Source organism: Bufo gargarizans, chromosome 7, assembly GCF_014858855.1.
Source record: "Bufo gargarizans isolate SCDJY-AF-19 chromosome 7, ASM1485885v1, whole genome shotgun sequence".
Lineage (NCBI taxonomy): Eukaryota > Metazoa > Chordata > Amphibia > Anura > Bufonidae > Bufo > Bufo gargarizans.
This window is the reverse complement of record NC_058086.1, coordinates 100584761-100599522: the sequence shown is the minus strand read 5'-3', so window position 1 is coordinate 100599522 and position 14762 is coordinate 100584761. Positions and strand designations below refer to the sequence as shown.

General features: G+C 48.1%; 2 protein-coding genes across 5 annotated transcripts in view; one reads left to right on the top strand and one right to left on the bottom strand.

Moving 5' to 3' along the window:
• Positions 1-2788, bottom strand: part of FOXRED2 (FAD dependent oxidoreductase domain containing 2) — a 576662-nt gene extending 573874 nt beyond the window's left edge. For all 3 annotated transcript variants that reach the window (XM_044301271.1, XM_044301274.1, XM_044301275.1), the window contains exon 1: positions 2658-2788. The gene's annotated coding sequence lies outside the window, so the exon portion shown is untranslated. The remainder of the gene's footprint in view (positions 1-2657) is intronic.
• A 269-nt stretch (positions 2789-3057) lies between these two features.
• The window catches only part of UCHL5 (ubiquitin C-terminal hydrolase L5), a 164883-nt gene continuing 153178 nt past the window's right edge, over positions 3058-14762 (top strand). For both annotated transcript variants that reach the window (XM_044301278.1, XM_044301277.1), the window contains exon 1: positions 3058-3270. In XM_044301278.1, coding sequence (XP_044157213.1) covers positions 3195-3270 — 76 coding nt within the window. In that variant the 5' untranslated portion in view covers positions 3058-3194. The remainder of the gene's footprint in view (positions 3271-14762) is intronic.

Here is a 14762-nt window from a genome sequence, read left to right as displayed (position 1 = left end):
TATTTATATACATATATATATATATATATATATATATATATATATATTTTGCATATCTTATATAAACATGTTCAGACTGCTATTGTGTATATATTGTCTACTATTTGAAAAAAAAAAAACGGCATGAAAAACGCAAGGTACTTTGCTATATTGCATTCACTACAGAGACAATTATACTAATTTCAATGGAAGAGCGATTCAACATTGATTCCACACCAGTTTTTCCATCTGACTGAAGCTACTAATTTAACAAGACTATAAAAGTTCTAGTATACCTGGGGGTCTCCTAGCCACTGAGGAAGGAGACTGAGATCTCTGAAACGCGTATGGTGAGGACCCCCAGCCAGACGCTAATCATTAATACTGAGATTTCTTTAGAGCGCTCTAACTTTTACCATTCACGCGGTACCTGATACTAACCGCAATCAATTCCAAGCACACCAGCACTTGGACCCTGCAACCTCTACAATTCCTCCAGATAAAAAGGAGACGCCGGAAGACTAGAGCACTGCTAACGCTGTAGGCACGTGGGACGCCGCGGCCACAGACATGAACATTACTAGCATATCGCTCTAAACACTGTGATGTTAACAGAAATACCTGCGATAGACACGGAATATTATCTGATCTTCCGTCTACCACGATACCGTCAGGCTGTTTCCCAGCTGGGACAGCTAACTGTGAGTAAGGGTATTACTATCAAGCCCTACTGTCTATGTGAACCACATGAACCTATGAAAATTGCAGAAATAGATAAGGAATCTATATTAAACAAACACATTGATTTTTATAATCTCCCAAACTTACTCCAATATATGTTACTTCCATGCTGATGATGACAATGAGGAACCCTGATGCCCTTAGGTTATGACTAGGGCTGCACGATATATCAAAAAAATAATCGAATTGCGATATGGTGATTTGGCCAACCCGAAAATGCTGCGATTATATATGAAGGGGCCCAGCGCACATAACTGGCTTTTTGTGTAAAGTATTTTACTACTGTGTGAAACAAGCTCTCTCCGACTCCTACTGATAAAATGGCCAGCCTCTGTACTCACTTTCACGATGAATGCAGTGCAGCGAACAGCAGCGAGCTGGCCGGCCGGCGCGTGACTGACGTCACTTAGTAACGCTCCTGCTTCCTGAAGTGGGAGGAGCGTTACTAAGTGACGTCAGTCACGCGCCGGCCGGCCAGCTCGCTGCAGTGCATTCATAGTACTGTGAAAGTGAGTACAGACTACAGAGGCTGGCCATTTTATCAATAGGAGAGAGCTTGTTTCACACAGTAGTAAAATACTTCACACACAAAGCCAGTTATGTGTGCATGCAGTTTAGGACACATGAGGGGACACATAGGGCCATGAGGGGGACCAGCATAAGATGCTATATGTGTGTCTTATGCTGGCCCCCCTCATGGCCCTATGTGTCATAGCACACATCCCCTATAACAGTGCCATCCACAAGTCCACCATAAGTGTCCTCCACAGATTCCCCACATAGCAGCGTCCTCCACAGATCCCCCCCATAACAGCGTCCTCCACAGATCCCCCCCCATAACAGCGTCCTCCACAGATCCCCCCATAACAGTGTCCTCCACAGATCCCCCCATAACAGCGTCCTCCACAGATCCCCCCCATAACAGCGTCCTCCACAGATCCCCCCCATAACAGCGTCCTCCACAGATCCCCCCCATAACAGCGTCCTCCACAGATCCCCCCCATAACAGCGTCCTCCACAGATCCCCCCCATAACAGCGTCCTCTACAGATCCCCCCATAACAGCGTCCTCCACAGATCCCCCCCCATAACAGCGTCCTCCACAGATCCCCCCCCATAACAGCGTCCTCCACAGATCCCCCCCCATAACAGCGTCCTCCACAGATCCGCCCATAACAGCGTCCTCCACAGATCCCCCCCATAACAGTGTCCTCCACAGATCCCCCCATAACAGCGTCCTCCACAGATCCCCCCCATAACAGCGTCCTCCACAGATCCCCCCCATAACAGCGTCCTCCACAGATCCCCCCATAACAGCGTCCTCCACAGATCCCCCCCATAACAGCGTCCTCCACAGATCCCCCCCATAACAGTGTCCTCCACAGATCCCCCACATAACAGTGCGTCATCCACAGATCCCCCATAACTATGTCATACCCAGCCGCGTCAGCGGCTTATATGGGAAAATCCAAGCAAATAGACCTCTAGCACAATTCCCTTAAAATATCGCATCGCATATCGTTATCGCAATTTTTAGGGCCCTAATCGCAATCGCACAAAATTCCCATATCGTGCAGCCCTAGTTATGACCCCACAGAAGTGCTGCTTATCAGTACACAAGGAGGCTACCGGTGTGTAATTAGTATTAGGGTGACAAATCTTTCTGGTGATGACTTCTTAAAATGAAACAAAAATATCCCATAAAGTGCTGGCCCTGGCCATTGCCTGCCAATGCTGCAGTCAGTACACTGCCATACAGCAGGTGCTGTTTCTGTTCACTGGTAGAAGCACTGACAGCATGCAGCACATGCACACAGACCTCTGTGCAGAACATCAGGCAGCTGCATAGAAGACTCCTTCAAACTGATAGACTATGGACCCAAAAATACAGGAAAAAAACCACAATCCTACAATATCTGTACATAAATTTCCACTAACCTGTGATTTAGACCAGTCATATCGGTCCTTTAATTCATAAATCACGTGACTAAATGGTCATAGTCACATGACTTTCTTCTTGTAAAACAAAATCCCTTCGCCCCGGAAGTAGATCAGAAAAATGTAGAGGCAATCTCGCGAAGAGGTTCTGTGTGTCCTCATAGACGACTGTAATGACTACATGCTAATCTGTAGAACTCGATACTTTCCATAGGGTTTCATTAGCAGGCGTCTGATTACAAGGATTCTGTAGCTCACCTAACATGGCCGTCTACAGCTAGAGATGAATATAAATCGTCTAAGACAGACCCGCAGGCAGCGCTCTAGCTCATCCCAATATAACGTTACAGAAGGTTTCAAGATATTCTATAAACAATCGCACATTTTCGCGTTTTCTGGACTCAGAAGGCAGCGGTGTTGGAGACAGGAAGCCGTGTGCAGAGCGCGGCCTCTTGTGGCTGCAGCGCCTTGATTGAGTGACTCAGTATTACACATGGTCATAGGAGTTGTGCATGTGTTGAAGCGGGTCTGGAAGAGATGGCGGTCAGTGCCGGAGAATGGTGTCTGATGGAAAGCGACCCTGGGGTGTTTACTGAGCTCATCAAAGGCTTTGGTGCGTACCAGTCTTCTGTATTTCTAACCATGAAGGCAAATGTCGCGATATGTGCTTGCTCACAGGATATTCTCCATTTTCTCCAGCTCATGTGGTGGGCTGCTAGGGTCCAGTGTACAATATGGACTGGAGCTATGCATACACATTCTGTAGCTTCTGATTTGTTATAACTGTGGACCGTGGTCTGCAGCCATCACAGGTATAGACCCTTTCTTACTATCTGTTTGAAAGTTTATTGTGGCTGTCCCAATAACTGCAAGCTAGGATGTCCAGCAGCCACATAAACTATATACAAAACCATGTGAATACTTTGACACTTGGGTTGTTTGATTCCGGCAGGCAAGCTGTATGCAAACGCATGTCATTTTTTTCTGACTGATCAGGCATTTTTCAAACTTAGGCTACTTTCACACTAGCGACAGGACTGATCTGACAAGCTGTTCACCCTGTCGGATCCGTGCCGCTGGACTGCCGCTCTGTCCCCATTGACTATAATGGAGACGGGGGAGGAACTCCAGCGCAGCATGGCGAAAGGCCGTCGGACTAAAGTCAGACTTTTAGTCCAGCGGCCTTTCACCTTGCTGCGCTGGAGCTCCGCCCCCGTCCCCATTATAGTCAATAGGGACGGAGTGGCAAAATAGCGTCAGGATGGATCCGACAGGGTGAACAGCCTGTCGGATCCGTCCTGCCACTGGTGGGAAAGTACCCTTTTCTCTTAAATTCAGGCAGTATCTGATCTCTGTGGTTACTTATCGGCGCTGCAGATTCACCAAGCGACATGGGTAAAGTTCGCTTCACGGTCAAAAGTTCCAAAAGATGATGATCGCGCGGCCTATGAGTGTAGGATTCCACTCCCAGGTTCCTATCCCAAATGCGCAGTTGTTTCACCTTGTAGCCAAACAATCGGATTCCAAATGGACTTTTGTGATGAGAACACTTTTTGATTTTAGAAGGCTGAATTTTCATGTCTATTTTGTAAGTAGAATAAATTGCTTTTAGCGGAATCACCTGGTGGAACTTCACTATTGTGTTATAACTTCTCTCTAGCGTGCGGGTGTACGTGAGTGCACCAGCCTCTGAAATCCGATTGTTTGGCTACAAGGTGAAACAACTGCACATTTGGGATAAGAATCTGGGAGTGGAATCCTACACTCATAGGCAGCACGATCATCATCTTTTGGAACCCTTTTCTCTTGAATGCATTGGGGGACACAGCACCATGTGTATATGCCCAGCTGACACTAGAAGTAAAAAGTGTTGGCTCCTCCTATCTGGGCTATACCCACTGCAGATGCAGGAGCAAACCAGTTTTCCAGGACCTCCCTCCATGACCGCACCCACTGGAGGATGTCCTATTGGATCTCTGTAGGGACAGGAAGTGTGAGAGGTTAAATGCCCCTCCCCACCCCTCCTACCAGTGTTCTTCCTGTCCCTACTGAGATAGGAGCCGAGAGGTATCCCTGCTTTGACAAGTGGGGAGGAACACTGGGGCCGAGGCTGGTCGGGGTTATGCCTCTCCTCTTCAGTCTCAAGTGCGGTCCTAAAGCTAGCACCCCTCTGGGAAGGGGTCCCCTAGCATCCCCCGTTACCTGTATCCAGTAGAGCCGTGGTATCGGGACACTGACACCGCTTCTCCCGCGCATGGAGCTCTGGGCGCATCGACGGCTCCGGCGCTCCTCTGATGACGCGGACCTTGTGACTCCCCATGTGACCGGAAGTGACATGGAGAAGGCGGACGTTAATGGCGGCGCGCATCGCTTGAACCGGGTGGCGACGAGGGCAGGGCCAGGACGGTAAGTCCATTTAAAAAGTGTGATGTTAGCTGCAGGCAGTGGTACATCATGGAGCCCCAGATGTCTGTAAAGCAGGATGCTACTACAGACCCCCTCGTCCAGGGTAATGTAAGTAATGCCCCTATACATTAGGTTTAGCACCTGTGTGCCCTGTTTCTATATCTCCCTCTCCCCCTTGTCTTCCTTAAGATGGAGAAGGAGGCTGGACACCGGCCACATGGAGACTCCAGGAAAAAACAAAAAAGTGCGGAACCTGCACTAAAAAACTTACTGAGTCATACAAGAAACCTCTTTGCACGGATTGTCTAGCGAAAAATCCTAAAAGAGGAGCAACCTTCCTTTCTGGCAGAGCTCAGAGCCATAGTAAGGGAAGAAGTACAGGCGGCGGGAATGAGTCAGGCCCCTTCCCTTCCGGTCCCCTCTTCCCCTCCTTCCAAACGGCCCAGAGTGCAGTTTGACTTGGATTCCGAAGAAGAGCCAGCGTACTATTCAGACGAGTTGGAGGAAGACCGTCCCCCCTCTTCAGCTGAGGAACCAAAAGATATCTGTTTTCAGCAGAAAATCTGGATCCACTTCTAACAGCGGTCAGGCAAACAATGGTGGTGGAAGAAGAACAACACTCGCACCGTACAAGATGAGATGTTCGGCGGTCTAAGAGCTAGAAAGAAGAGACTCTTTCCCGTCAATTCTAACCTGAGAGACCTAGTCAAAGATGAATGGGAAAAGGGTGACAAGAAGCTTTATGTGCCACGGGAATTTAAGAGCAGGCTACTCTTTAATCCAGAAGAAACAAAGCTCTGGGAGGAGATACTGAAAGTAGACATTCAGGTAGCCAAGGTGGTGAAAAAAAAACTTCCATACCATTTGAGGATTTCTCACAATTAAAGGATCCCATGGATTGAAAAATTGATGGGCTACTAAAAAAGGCCTGGGAATCATCGGCGGTTACCATAAATACGAATATTGCAGCTACATCGGTATCCCGAGCCATGTGTTTATGGCTGGATCAATTAGAGAATCATCTTAAGATGAAAACATCCAGAGAAGAAATTTTGGAATCTTTACCATTATTGAAGATGGCGGCTTCCTTTATGGCAGATGCCTCTGCAGAATCCATACTGTTCGCAGCGAGGAATGATTCGCTAACTAACATGGCAAGACCAGCCCTCTGGCTCAAATCTTGGACGGGGGACATTGCTTCCAAGAATTAACTCCCTTTACTGGGGCTTATCTTTTTGGACAGGTCCTTGACTCTATTCTGGAAAGTGCAGCAGACAAAAAATAGTTTCAATCAACAGGTCAACAGAAACAACTGAGTTTGGCTTTATAGAAGTTGATAAAGCTAAACGCAATAGTCCAGGTCCCACGCGATCAGAAAGGCTTGGGCCATTATTCAAGGCTATTCCTAATTTTAAAAAAAACAGACAGAACCTTCAGGACGATTATCAACTTGAAATCCCTGAACAGATCGTTAGTATACCACAAATTCAAGATGGAATCCATAAAATCATCAATCCCACTAATATCAGTAGGGGATCTCTTATGTACCATGGACTTAAAAGATGCCTATTATCACATCCCAATGCATCCACAATACCAACAGTATCTCAGGTTTGTGATCAACCAAGGCGGGACGACTCTTCACTACCAGTTCCAGTGTCTGCCCTTTGGAATATCCTCGGCACCTTGCATTTTCACGAAGGTAATCACGGAGGTGGTGGCATACCTAAGACAACAGATAAAAATTATTCCATACCTGGACGATTTCCTTATTGCAGAGACAAAACAGAGTCTAGAGAGCCATATCCAACAGACCCTCGCCCTTTTCAAGGATCTGGGCTCGATCATAAACTACACCAAATCAAACCTAGAACCAAGTACCAGGAAACATTTCCTGGAAGTCCTTTTTAGATTCAGAAAATAAACATTCCTTTCTTCCACAGTTAAAACGAGAAAGAATAAGAAAGAGGATAGAAACCTTTTAAAAAAAAGTAGGGATCATACACTAAGAGAAGCTATGCAGGTTCTAGGCCTAATGACGTCCTGTATCTGTCATACCTTGGGCACAGTACCACTCCAAAATCCTCCAGAACTCAGTCCTGTCAGCATGGGACAGAGATCATCAATCCTTGAACTCAAAAATAATTCTATCGAGACAAGTCTTAGATTCTCTATCCTGGTGGACCAACCCAGAAAACCTAAGGAAAGGAGTCGCCTGGAATCTTTTACCATCCATGGTGATCACCACTGACACAAGCCAGAGGGGTTGGGGAGCCCATCTGAGAGATCACTAATTTCAGGGGAGATGGTCCAGTCTGGAAAGTCGCAGGTCCTCCAACTTTAGAGAACTGAAGACAGTATGGGAGATTCTATGAGGAAGGCAGAGCACATACTCTCCAACCACCATATCAAGGTTCTATCGGACAACGTGACGACGGTCTGTTACCTAAAACGTCAAGGGGGAACCAGAAAACCTCATCTACCAAGAGTGACAGACCAAATATTTTGTTGGGCAGAAAAAAAAAGTCTTCTTAGTATCAGCAGTCAACCTAAAAGGAGTAAACAACTCCACTGCAGACTTCCTGAGCAGACAGAGTCTCAACTCAGGCGAATGGACTCTAAACAGGGAAGTCTTTATACAAATTTGCCGCCATTGGGGGTGCCCACAAATTGACCTATTCGCGTCAAGAGGAACACCCAGTTGGACTGTTTCTACTCTCTAAATCCGAGAGACAACCTGCTAGGAGTGGACGCCTTGGCCCAGGATTGGGACATGGAACTGGGGTATGCCTTTCCTCCATTTCCCCTGATCCCATTGGTTTTAAAGAAGCTGAGAACGTGCACAATGACCCTAATTCTCATAGCTGCTGCCTGGCCAAAAGAGCCTGGTTTCCTCTGTTGAAGGAAATGACTATAAGGGATCCAATAACCCTTCCGGGAAGGAAGGACCTTCTCCTACAGGGACCCCTAGAACATCTAAAGCTTGAGAAGTTGAGGTTAACAGCTTGGATCCTGAAAGGCAGACCCTAAAAAGAAAGGGTCTGTCAGATAAGGTAATATCAACCTTACAACAAAGCTGCAAGCCCATAACGTCGGCCATATACTTGAAAATATGGAAAAGATTTACTTCATGGCTGTCACACTCACATCCATGGGTCTCAGACCCATCTATAAGCTGCATTCTGGATTTTTTACCGATGGGGTACGATCTGGGTCTAAAAGCCAGTACCCAAATTTCAGCCTTGAGTTGCTTTTTGGCACTTCCTTAACAGACCACAGATGGGTTAGGAGATTTGAAAAAATAAGTATCCAGAATGAGACCGACAGTACCATCATGAGACCTAAATATAGTTCTAGAGGGACAATGTAATCCCCCGTTTGAACCAATTGAGCAGATATCAGATAAGATGCTTTCTCTTAAGACAATTTTTCTTCTAGCGATAACCACAGCACGCAGAATAGGAGAAATTCAGGCCCTTTCCATCAGGGAACCATATCTGAAAATTTTGGACGATCGTGTTGTAGTAAAGTTGGATCCATCCTTTCTACCTAAAGTAGTCTCTCTATGCCAGGCATGCTCAACCTGCGGCCCTCCAGCTGTTGCAAAACTACAACTCCCAGCATGCCCTAATAGCTGTAGGCTGTCCAGGCATGCTGGGAGTTGTAGTTTGGCAACAGCTGGAGGGCTGCAGGTTGGGCATCCCTGCTCTATGCCATAAAAATCAAGAACAGCTTCTTGGAGAAGATCATCAAACCTCTTTATTTTGTTTGGAGGAAAGAACAGAGGCAACAAGGCCTCAAAAACGGACTTTAGCTCGATGGATCAAGGACAGTCTTATGTACTGAATCGACTGCCTTGCCCTTTATCCATAAAAGCCCAATCCACCAGGACCATGGCGACTTCATGGGTAGAAAAAGCGGAGGCCTCAATTGAACAAATATGCAGGGCCGCTACATGGTCCAGTTTTTCTACCTTTGTTAGACATTACAGACTAGATTTGCTTGCCAACCAGGACCTAGGGTTTGGTCGTAAGGTCCTCCAGGCAGTGGATTGCCAGCATTCCCACGGGCCCTGTGTTGAGTCTGCTGATGGGGTGATCCTGCTGCGCCCGGCTTTTTGGCCCTCTAGGCCGCAACCTGGCTCTGCCCCCTCCTTTATTCCCGGGTTTCAGCCCGACGACTTATCGCACTGGGAAGGACCTCCTTGCCTGCTCCTATCACTGCTAGGCTCTGTCTTTTCCTCTCAAGGGGCGGTCTCTTCTGCGAGCTGAATTTTGTAGCTAAAGCCTGATCGCCATTCAAACTGTTCCTGCTCTTTCTTCGCTGCTTTTTCACATCATGGGGCACAGTACCTGGGGCCTGGCTATACAATTATTTTCTTTTTACCATCATGTCCTCTGCTGTTACGGACCCTAAAGCCCGGGTGCCTATTGGGGTAGCTATTTTCTATGCTTGCTCTAAGTGCAGTAAACCTTTTCCTTCCCCGCAACCTAACTTGCTCTGCACGCAGTGCGTTGCTCCCATGCCCCCTACTGATGCCCTGGCCCCCCCTGCAGTGGCGGCTCCTCCTGATTGGGCCGCCTCACTGTCCCAGGCCACAGACGACCTTGCCAGCCTGTCCCGGTCCATGGTGCAGTCGCTGGACCGCTTGCCTGCTCAAATTGCGTCAGTCTCTGCCCCTCACAGGGACCATGCTGCTGAAGGGGCTCGTCCCCGCTCTGACACCAGGTCCAGTAAAAGACCTCGAGTGATCTCAGCCGCGCCCCGCTCATCCTCAGCGTACTCGGGTCACTCCCTGGATAAGTCTGAGACAGGCGAAGTCTCTGCTTCTGCCGCTTCTGGGGACACCTCTGGCTCCGCCGTTCCAAGCATTCCGTGTTGTTTTTTTCTAACCACCCGGACCTAGACGCACTCCTGACCAAAGTGTGGAGTCAGTATTGGGGCATGCCGGAAATAGACCTTTTCGCCTCCCGTCTCAACCACAAAGTCCTGCGTTACTTTGCGAGTTCCTGGGACCCTCAGGCGCTGGCCTCGGATGCTCTGGTCCTTCCTTGGTCCCAGTTTGGTCTCGTGTACCTCTTTCCTGCCATTCTACTCCTTCCCAGGGTTCTCAAGACCTGAAGTCTGCCTCGCCGTGCTTGGTACGCGGATCTTCTGTTCCTACTCGCAGAGGCGCCGTGGCACCTCCCTCTACGCCCCGACCTCCTTTCCCAAGGTCCACTACTCCACCCAAATTTACATCAGCTGCGTTTAACGGCGTAGCTGTTGAGACCGCGGTTCTGAGGTTCCGCGGGCTCTCGGAGTCTGTTATCTAGGCTATGCTTCGCTCACGCAAGCCCCAGTCTTTCAGAATTTATAATTGTACTTGGAAGACTTATTTTTCCTGGTGTGAGGCTGCTCAGTTTCACCCTCTCTACCTGTCTAGTCCCAGGGTCTTATCTTTCCTCCAGGTGGACTTTGACAAGGGCCTTCGGCTGGCATCTCTCAAATGGTCCGATTTCAGCCCGATCTGTTCTTTTCCAGAAGTGAGAACCTTTCTGCAGGGGGTTGCTCACCGCGTTCCGCCTTTTCGTCCTCCTGTGTAACCGTGGGACTTGTCCTTTGTCTCGTTTAAGGTCGCCTTTCTTGTGGCGATTACTTCTATTTGCATAGTTTCTGAACTTGGTGTTTCATCAGGATAAGGTCGTTCTGCGTCCGGTCCCTTCCTTCCTCCCTAAGGTGGTGTCCTCATTCCACATTAATGAGGAGATTTGTCCTACTGTCCTAACCCCTCTCATCCTAGGGAGTGTTCTCTTCAACGTTTGGATGTTGTTAGAGCGCTTCGCCTCTATCTTCGTTTAACTGAGCCCTTTTGCTGGTCGGACTACCTCTTTGTGATCCATGAGGGTCCTCGCAAGGGCCTGCAAGCTTCCAAGGCCACCATATTCCGTTGGATTAGGTCGGCAGTTAAGGAGGCCTATGTTGCCAAGGGTCATGTTCCTCCCTTTCGATTGACCGCTCATTCCACTAGGGAGGTCGGGGCTTCTTGTGCAGTTAGACGTCAGGCCTCAGCTTCCCAGGTCTACAAGGCTGCCACCTGGGCCTCTGTCCATACGTTTTCCAAATGTTATCACATCCACTCCTTGGCCTCTGCTGATGCCAGTTTGGGTCGCAGGGTTCTGCAACCAGCGTTGCATGGCTGTTTTTCTACCCTCCCTTGTGGACTGCTTTAGGACGTCCCCTAATGCATTCAAGAAAAAACTGGATTTTTGTACTCGCCGTAAAATCCTTTTCTCATAGGGTGCATTGGGGGACACGGATCCCACCCTTGTTGCTAAGTCTTTTCTGTTGGTCCTTTCTGGTTTAGGACTTGTTGGTTTACAGATTTTTCTTGTGCTCTTACGGCTTTTCTACCTACTGGTTTGCTCCTGTATCTGCAGTGGGTATAGCCCAGATAGGAGGAGCCAACACTTTTTACTTCTAGTGTCAGCCTCCAAGTGGCAGCTGGGCATATACCCATGGTGCTGTGTCCCCCAATGCATTCAAGAGAAAAGGATTTTATGGTGACTACAAAAATCCAGTTAGGCTACTTTCACACTAGCGTTCGTCGGTCCGCTCGTGAGCTCCGTTTGAAGGGGCTCACGAGCGGACCCGAACGCAGCCGTCCAGCCCTGATGCAGTCTGAATGGAGCGGATCCGCTCAGACTGCATCAGTCTGGCGGCGTTCAGCCTCCGCTCCGCTCGCCTCCGCACGGACAGGTGGACAGCTGAACGCTGCTTGCAGTGTTCGGGTGTCCACCTGGCCGTGCAGAGGCGTGCGGATCCGTCCAGACTTACAATGTAAGTCAATGGGGACGGATCCGTTTGAAGATGCCACAATATGGCTCAATCTTCAGGCGGATCCGTCCCCCATTGACTTTACATTGAAAGTCTGGACGGATCCGTACGAGGCTATTTTCACACTTAGCTGTTATATGCTAAAATAATGCAGACGGATCCGTTCTGAACGGAGCCTCCGTCTGCATTATTATGATCGGATCCGTTCAGAACGGATCCGATCGAACGCTAGTGTGAAAGTAGCCTTATCAGGATCCTGATCAGTCAGAAAAATACATTGCAATACCGGATCCGTTTTTTCCTGTGTCATCTGGCAAAACGGATCCAGTATTTTATTTTTTTAAACATTTTTAAAGGTCTGCGCATGCACAGACCGGAATGCCGGATCCGTCAATGCAGCAATTTGAATGCCGAATCCGGCATTAATAAATTCCTATGGGGAAAAAAATGCCAGATTCGGCATTCAGGCAAATGTTTTTTTTGGCCGGAGATAAAACCGTAGCATGCTGCGGTATTATCTCTGTCCTGAAAAGTAAAAAAGACTGAACTGAAGGCATCCTGAATGGATTGCTCTCTATACAGAATGGATTAGGATAAGTCTGATCAGTTCTTTTCCGGTGTAGAGCCCCTAGGACGGAGCTCTATGCTGGAAAAGAAAAACGCAAGTATGAAAGACAGTAAAACATTGGTGACTGCGTTCTCTATTAGCTATAACTGTTTACAGTGGAGTCATAGGAGACCCCAGTATTGACCACTACCTTGTGGACATCTGGCAAGAGAGCTACAGCAAAATTGGTGGGAAAATTCCCTTAGACAGGGCGCCATGACGATCAGCAATTTTGTCCTGGCATCTTGGTATTTGCCCCTGCTTGAAAATAGGCCCAGCACACCAGCTGTAAGGTACCTGTAAAAGGTAGTGTCCGAAGTGGAAATAGTGTGCTTGAGATCCAGGCAAAGCGTCGTCAGGCGAATAGTTCAGAATCAAAATCCGGAGAAGAGTCAGGCAGGCTAAGGTCATTCACGATCTGGCGGCAAGGTACAAAATCAGCAGGCTGTAGAATAGTCGGGATATCAGGCAGGAGTTCAATACAAGGAAGATCACTGAAGTCAAAACACCCAGGGAAGAAATCCAAATAAACTGGCACTGAGTGATGACCTCACTTCCTATTTAAAGGCTGTCCAGATTGAGAATTGTCCACAGCTGGCAGCAGGTGGAGCTAGAGAGTATGATGTAGTGTTGAACACAGTAAGGACATTCCCAAAGTCTAGATCTCTTCTGTAGCACAACAGGTAAGGCTATGGTTTAAGAGACCAGGAAGATCCCGGTTCGAATACAACCCGGGTCATGACAGGGCCCCCTCCCCAATGAACCCCTCCGGGGGCCTAGCGGGGCTTAGTGGGAAACGAGGTATGGAAGTCTCGTATAAGAGAAGGGGCAGAACATGACTGGTAGGTGGGTCCCAAGGACCGGAGTTGAGAAACCCTGAGTTAAAGGGATTATCCATATGATCTTAACCCGGTTTCCACTCATTGTATACACAGGTTGCGTTAGCAGTCAGTGCCGAAGGCTGACTGAGTGCACAGGTGCCACCCGTGTAAATTGTGGGTTGAAAGAGGGCTAGAATAATGTGCCTAATGTACAGCATGTGAACCTGGAAAAGCCTGCAACTTAATTAGACTGGAGAGCGCAACACTTTAATGCCAGCTATGTGCGTTGCACATTTTGTGGAATGGAACAGCTGGCCCATAATAGAACAATCCAATCCCTGTCTGTAATGCGGACAATAATAGGACATGTTCTATTTTTTTTCTAATTTTTTTGCGGCATGGCCATGCAGATATATGGACATGGAATGCACATGGAGTCATTTCCATTTTTTGCAGACCCGTTGAAGTTAATGGAGCCGCATACGTGCCACCTAATAACAGACACTTTGTGCAAGTGTCCTAAAAAGGCGGAGACTCTCCTTCCACTTCAGTGTGGTTTTCTTTGTCTGAGGGAAGCCCGCAGAGAAGTTTATTTGGGAAACGTTAGATGTGATGGTTTCTCCCTTGTGAGGGGGCCATACCTGCTACCTCTAGAAAGTGTGGGGGTCCTGGCACAGGAATATGAGCAGAGACGTAGCATCCTCCAGGGGAAATGTAGTGCATTGGACTTGGGTGCTTGGTGGCATCGCTGAGGCTCTAACTGGCTTGGCCAGTCTAACTCCAGGGTGACGAAAGTCCATTTCCGAAGTAGCGGCTTGCAGCTGGATACCGGAAGTGACGTCAGTGAGCCCACATGCACCACGTCACGGTTTCTCAGCATGTGCATGTGCTCACGGCCTGGCTTCATCCACATTGTACAACCACAGCATTTATGCTGGGCAATTGTGGGGAGCTTGGCTGTGAGCTGAATTATATCATCCCCAGACCGTGTTCACACCATAGTCAGAGTAGTGGTTAGGACCCCTTGCCATGCTGAGAAACCGTGACGTGGTGAATGTGGGCTCCGATATCTCCATGACTGGAACATATTGGCAAAAGTCTCAGCTTTTAATACCTTTACTCATGTCTTGCCAGCATAGTCAGTGTTATATCTGTTTGGTGCATTCTCTCTGTGTGTTCTCTATGATTGCTACATTCTGTGTAGTTTGCTCTTGTGGTGCATGTGGACCGCGTCGATATCCTCCATTGTATGCATATTTTGCTGGGGTTAGTCGATTACTGCGGTCCACATGCGGTCGGGCTGCTCCCCTAACTAAAGACACGCTACAGTGTCATGGGCTGAGCAGCTCCTCCAGAATTGCCACTAAATTTTTTTTGTTTTTCATTTTCTGTCTTGTTAGATTTGAGTGTGTTTGCCTTTACTTGGCACTCTAGCACTTTTTTGCACCTGGTAAC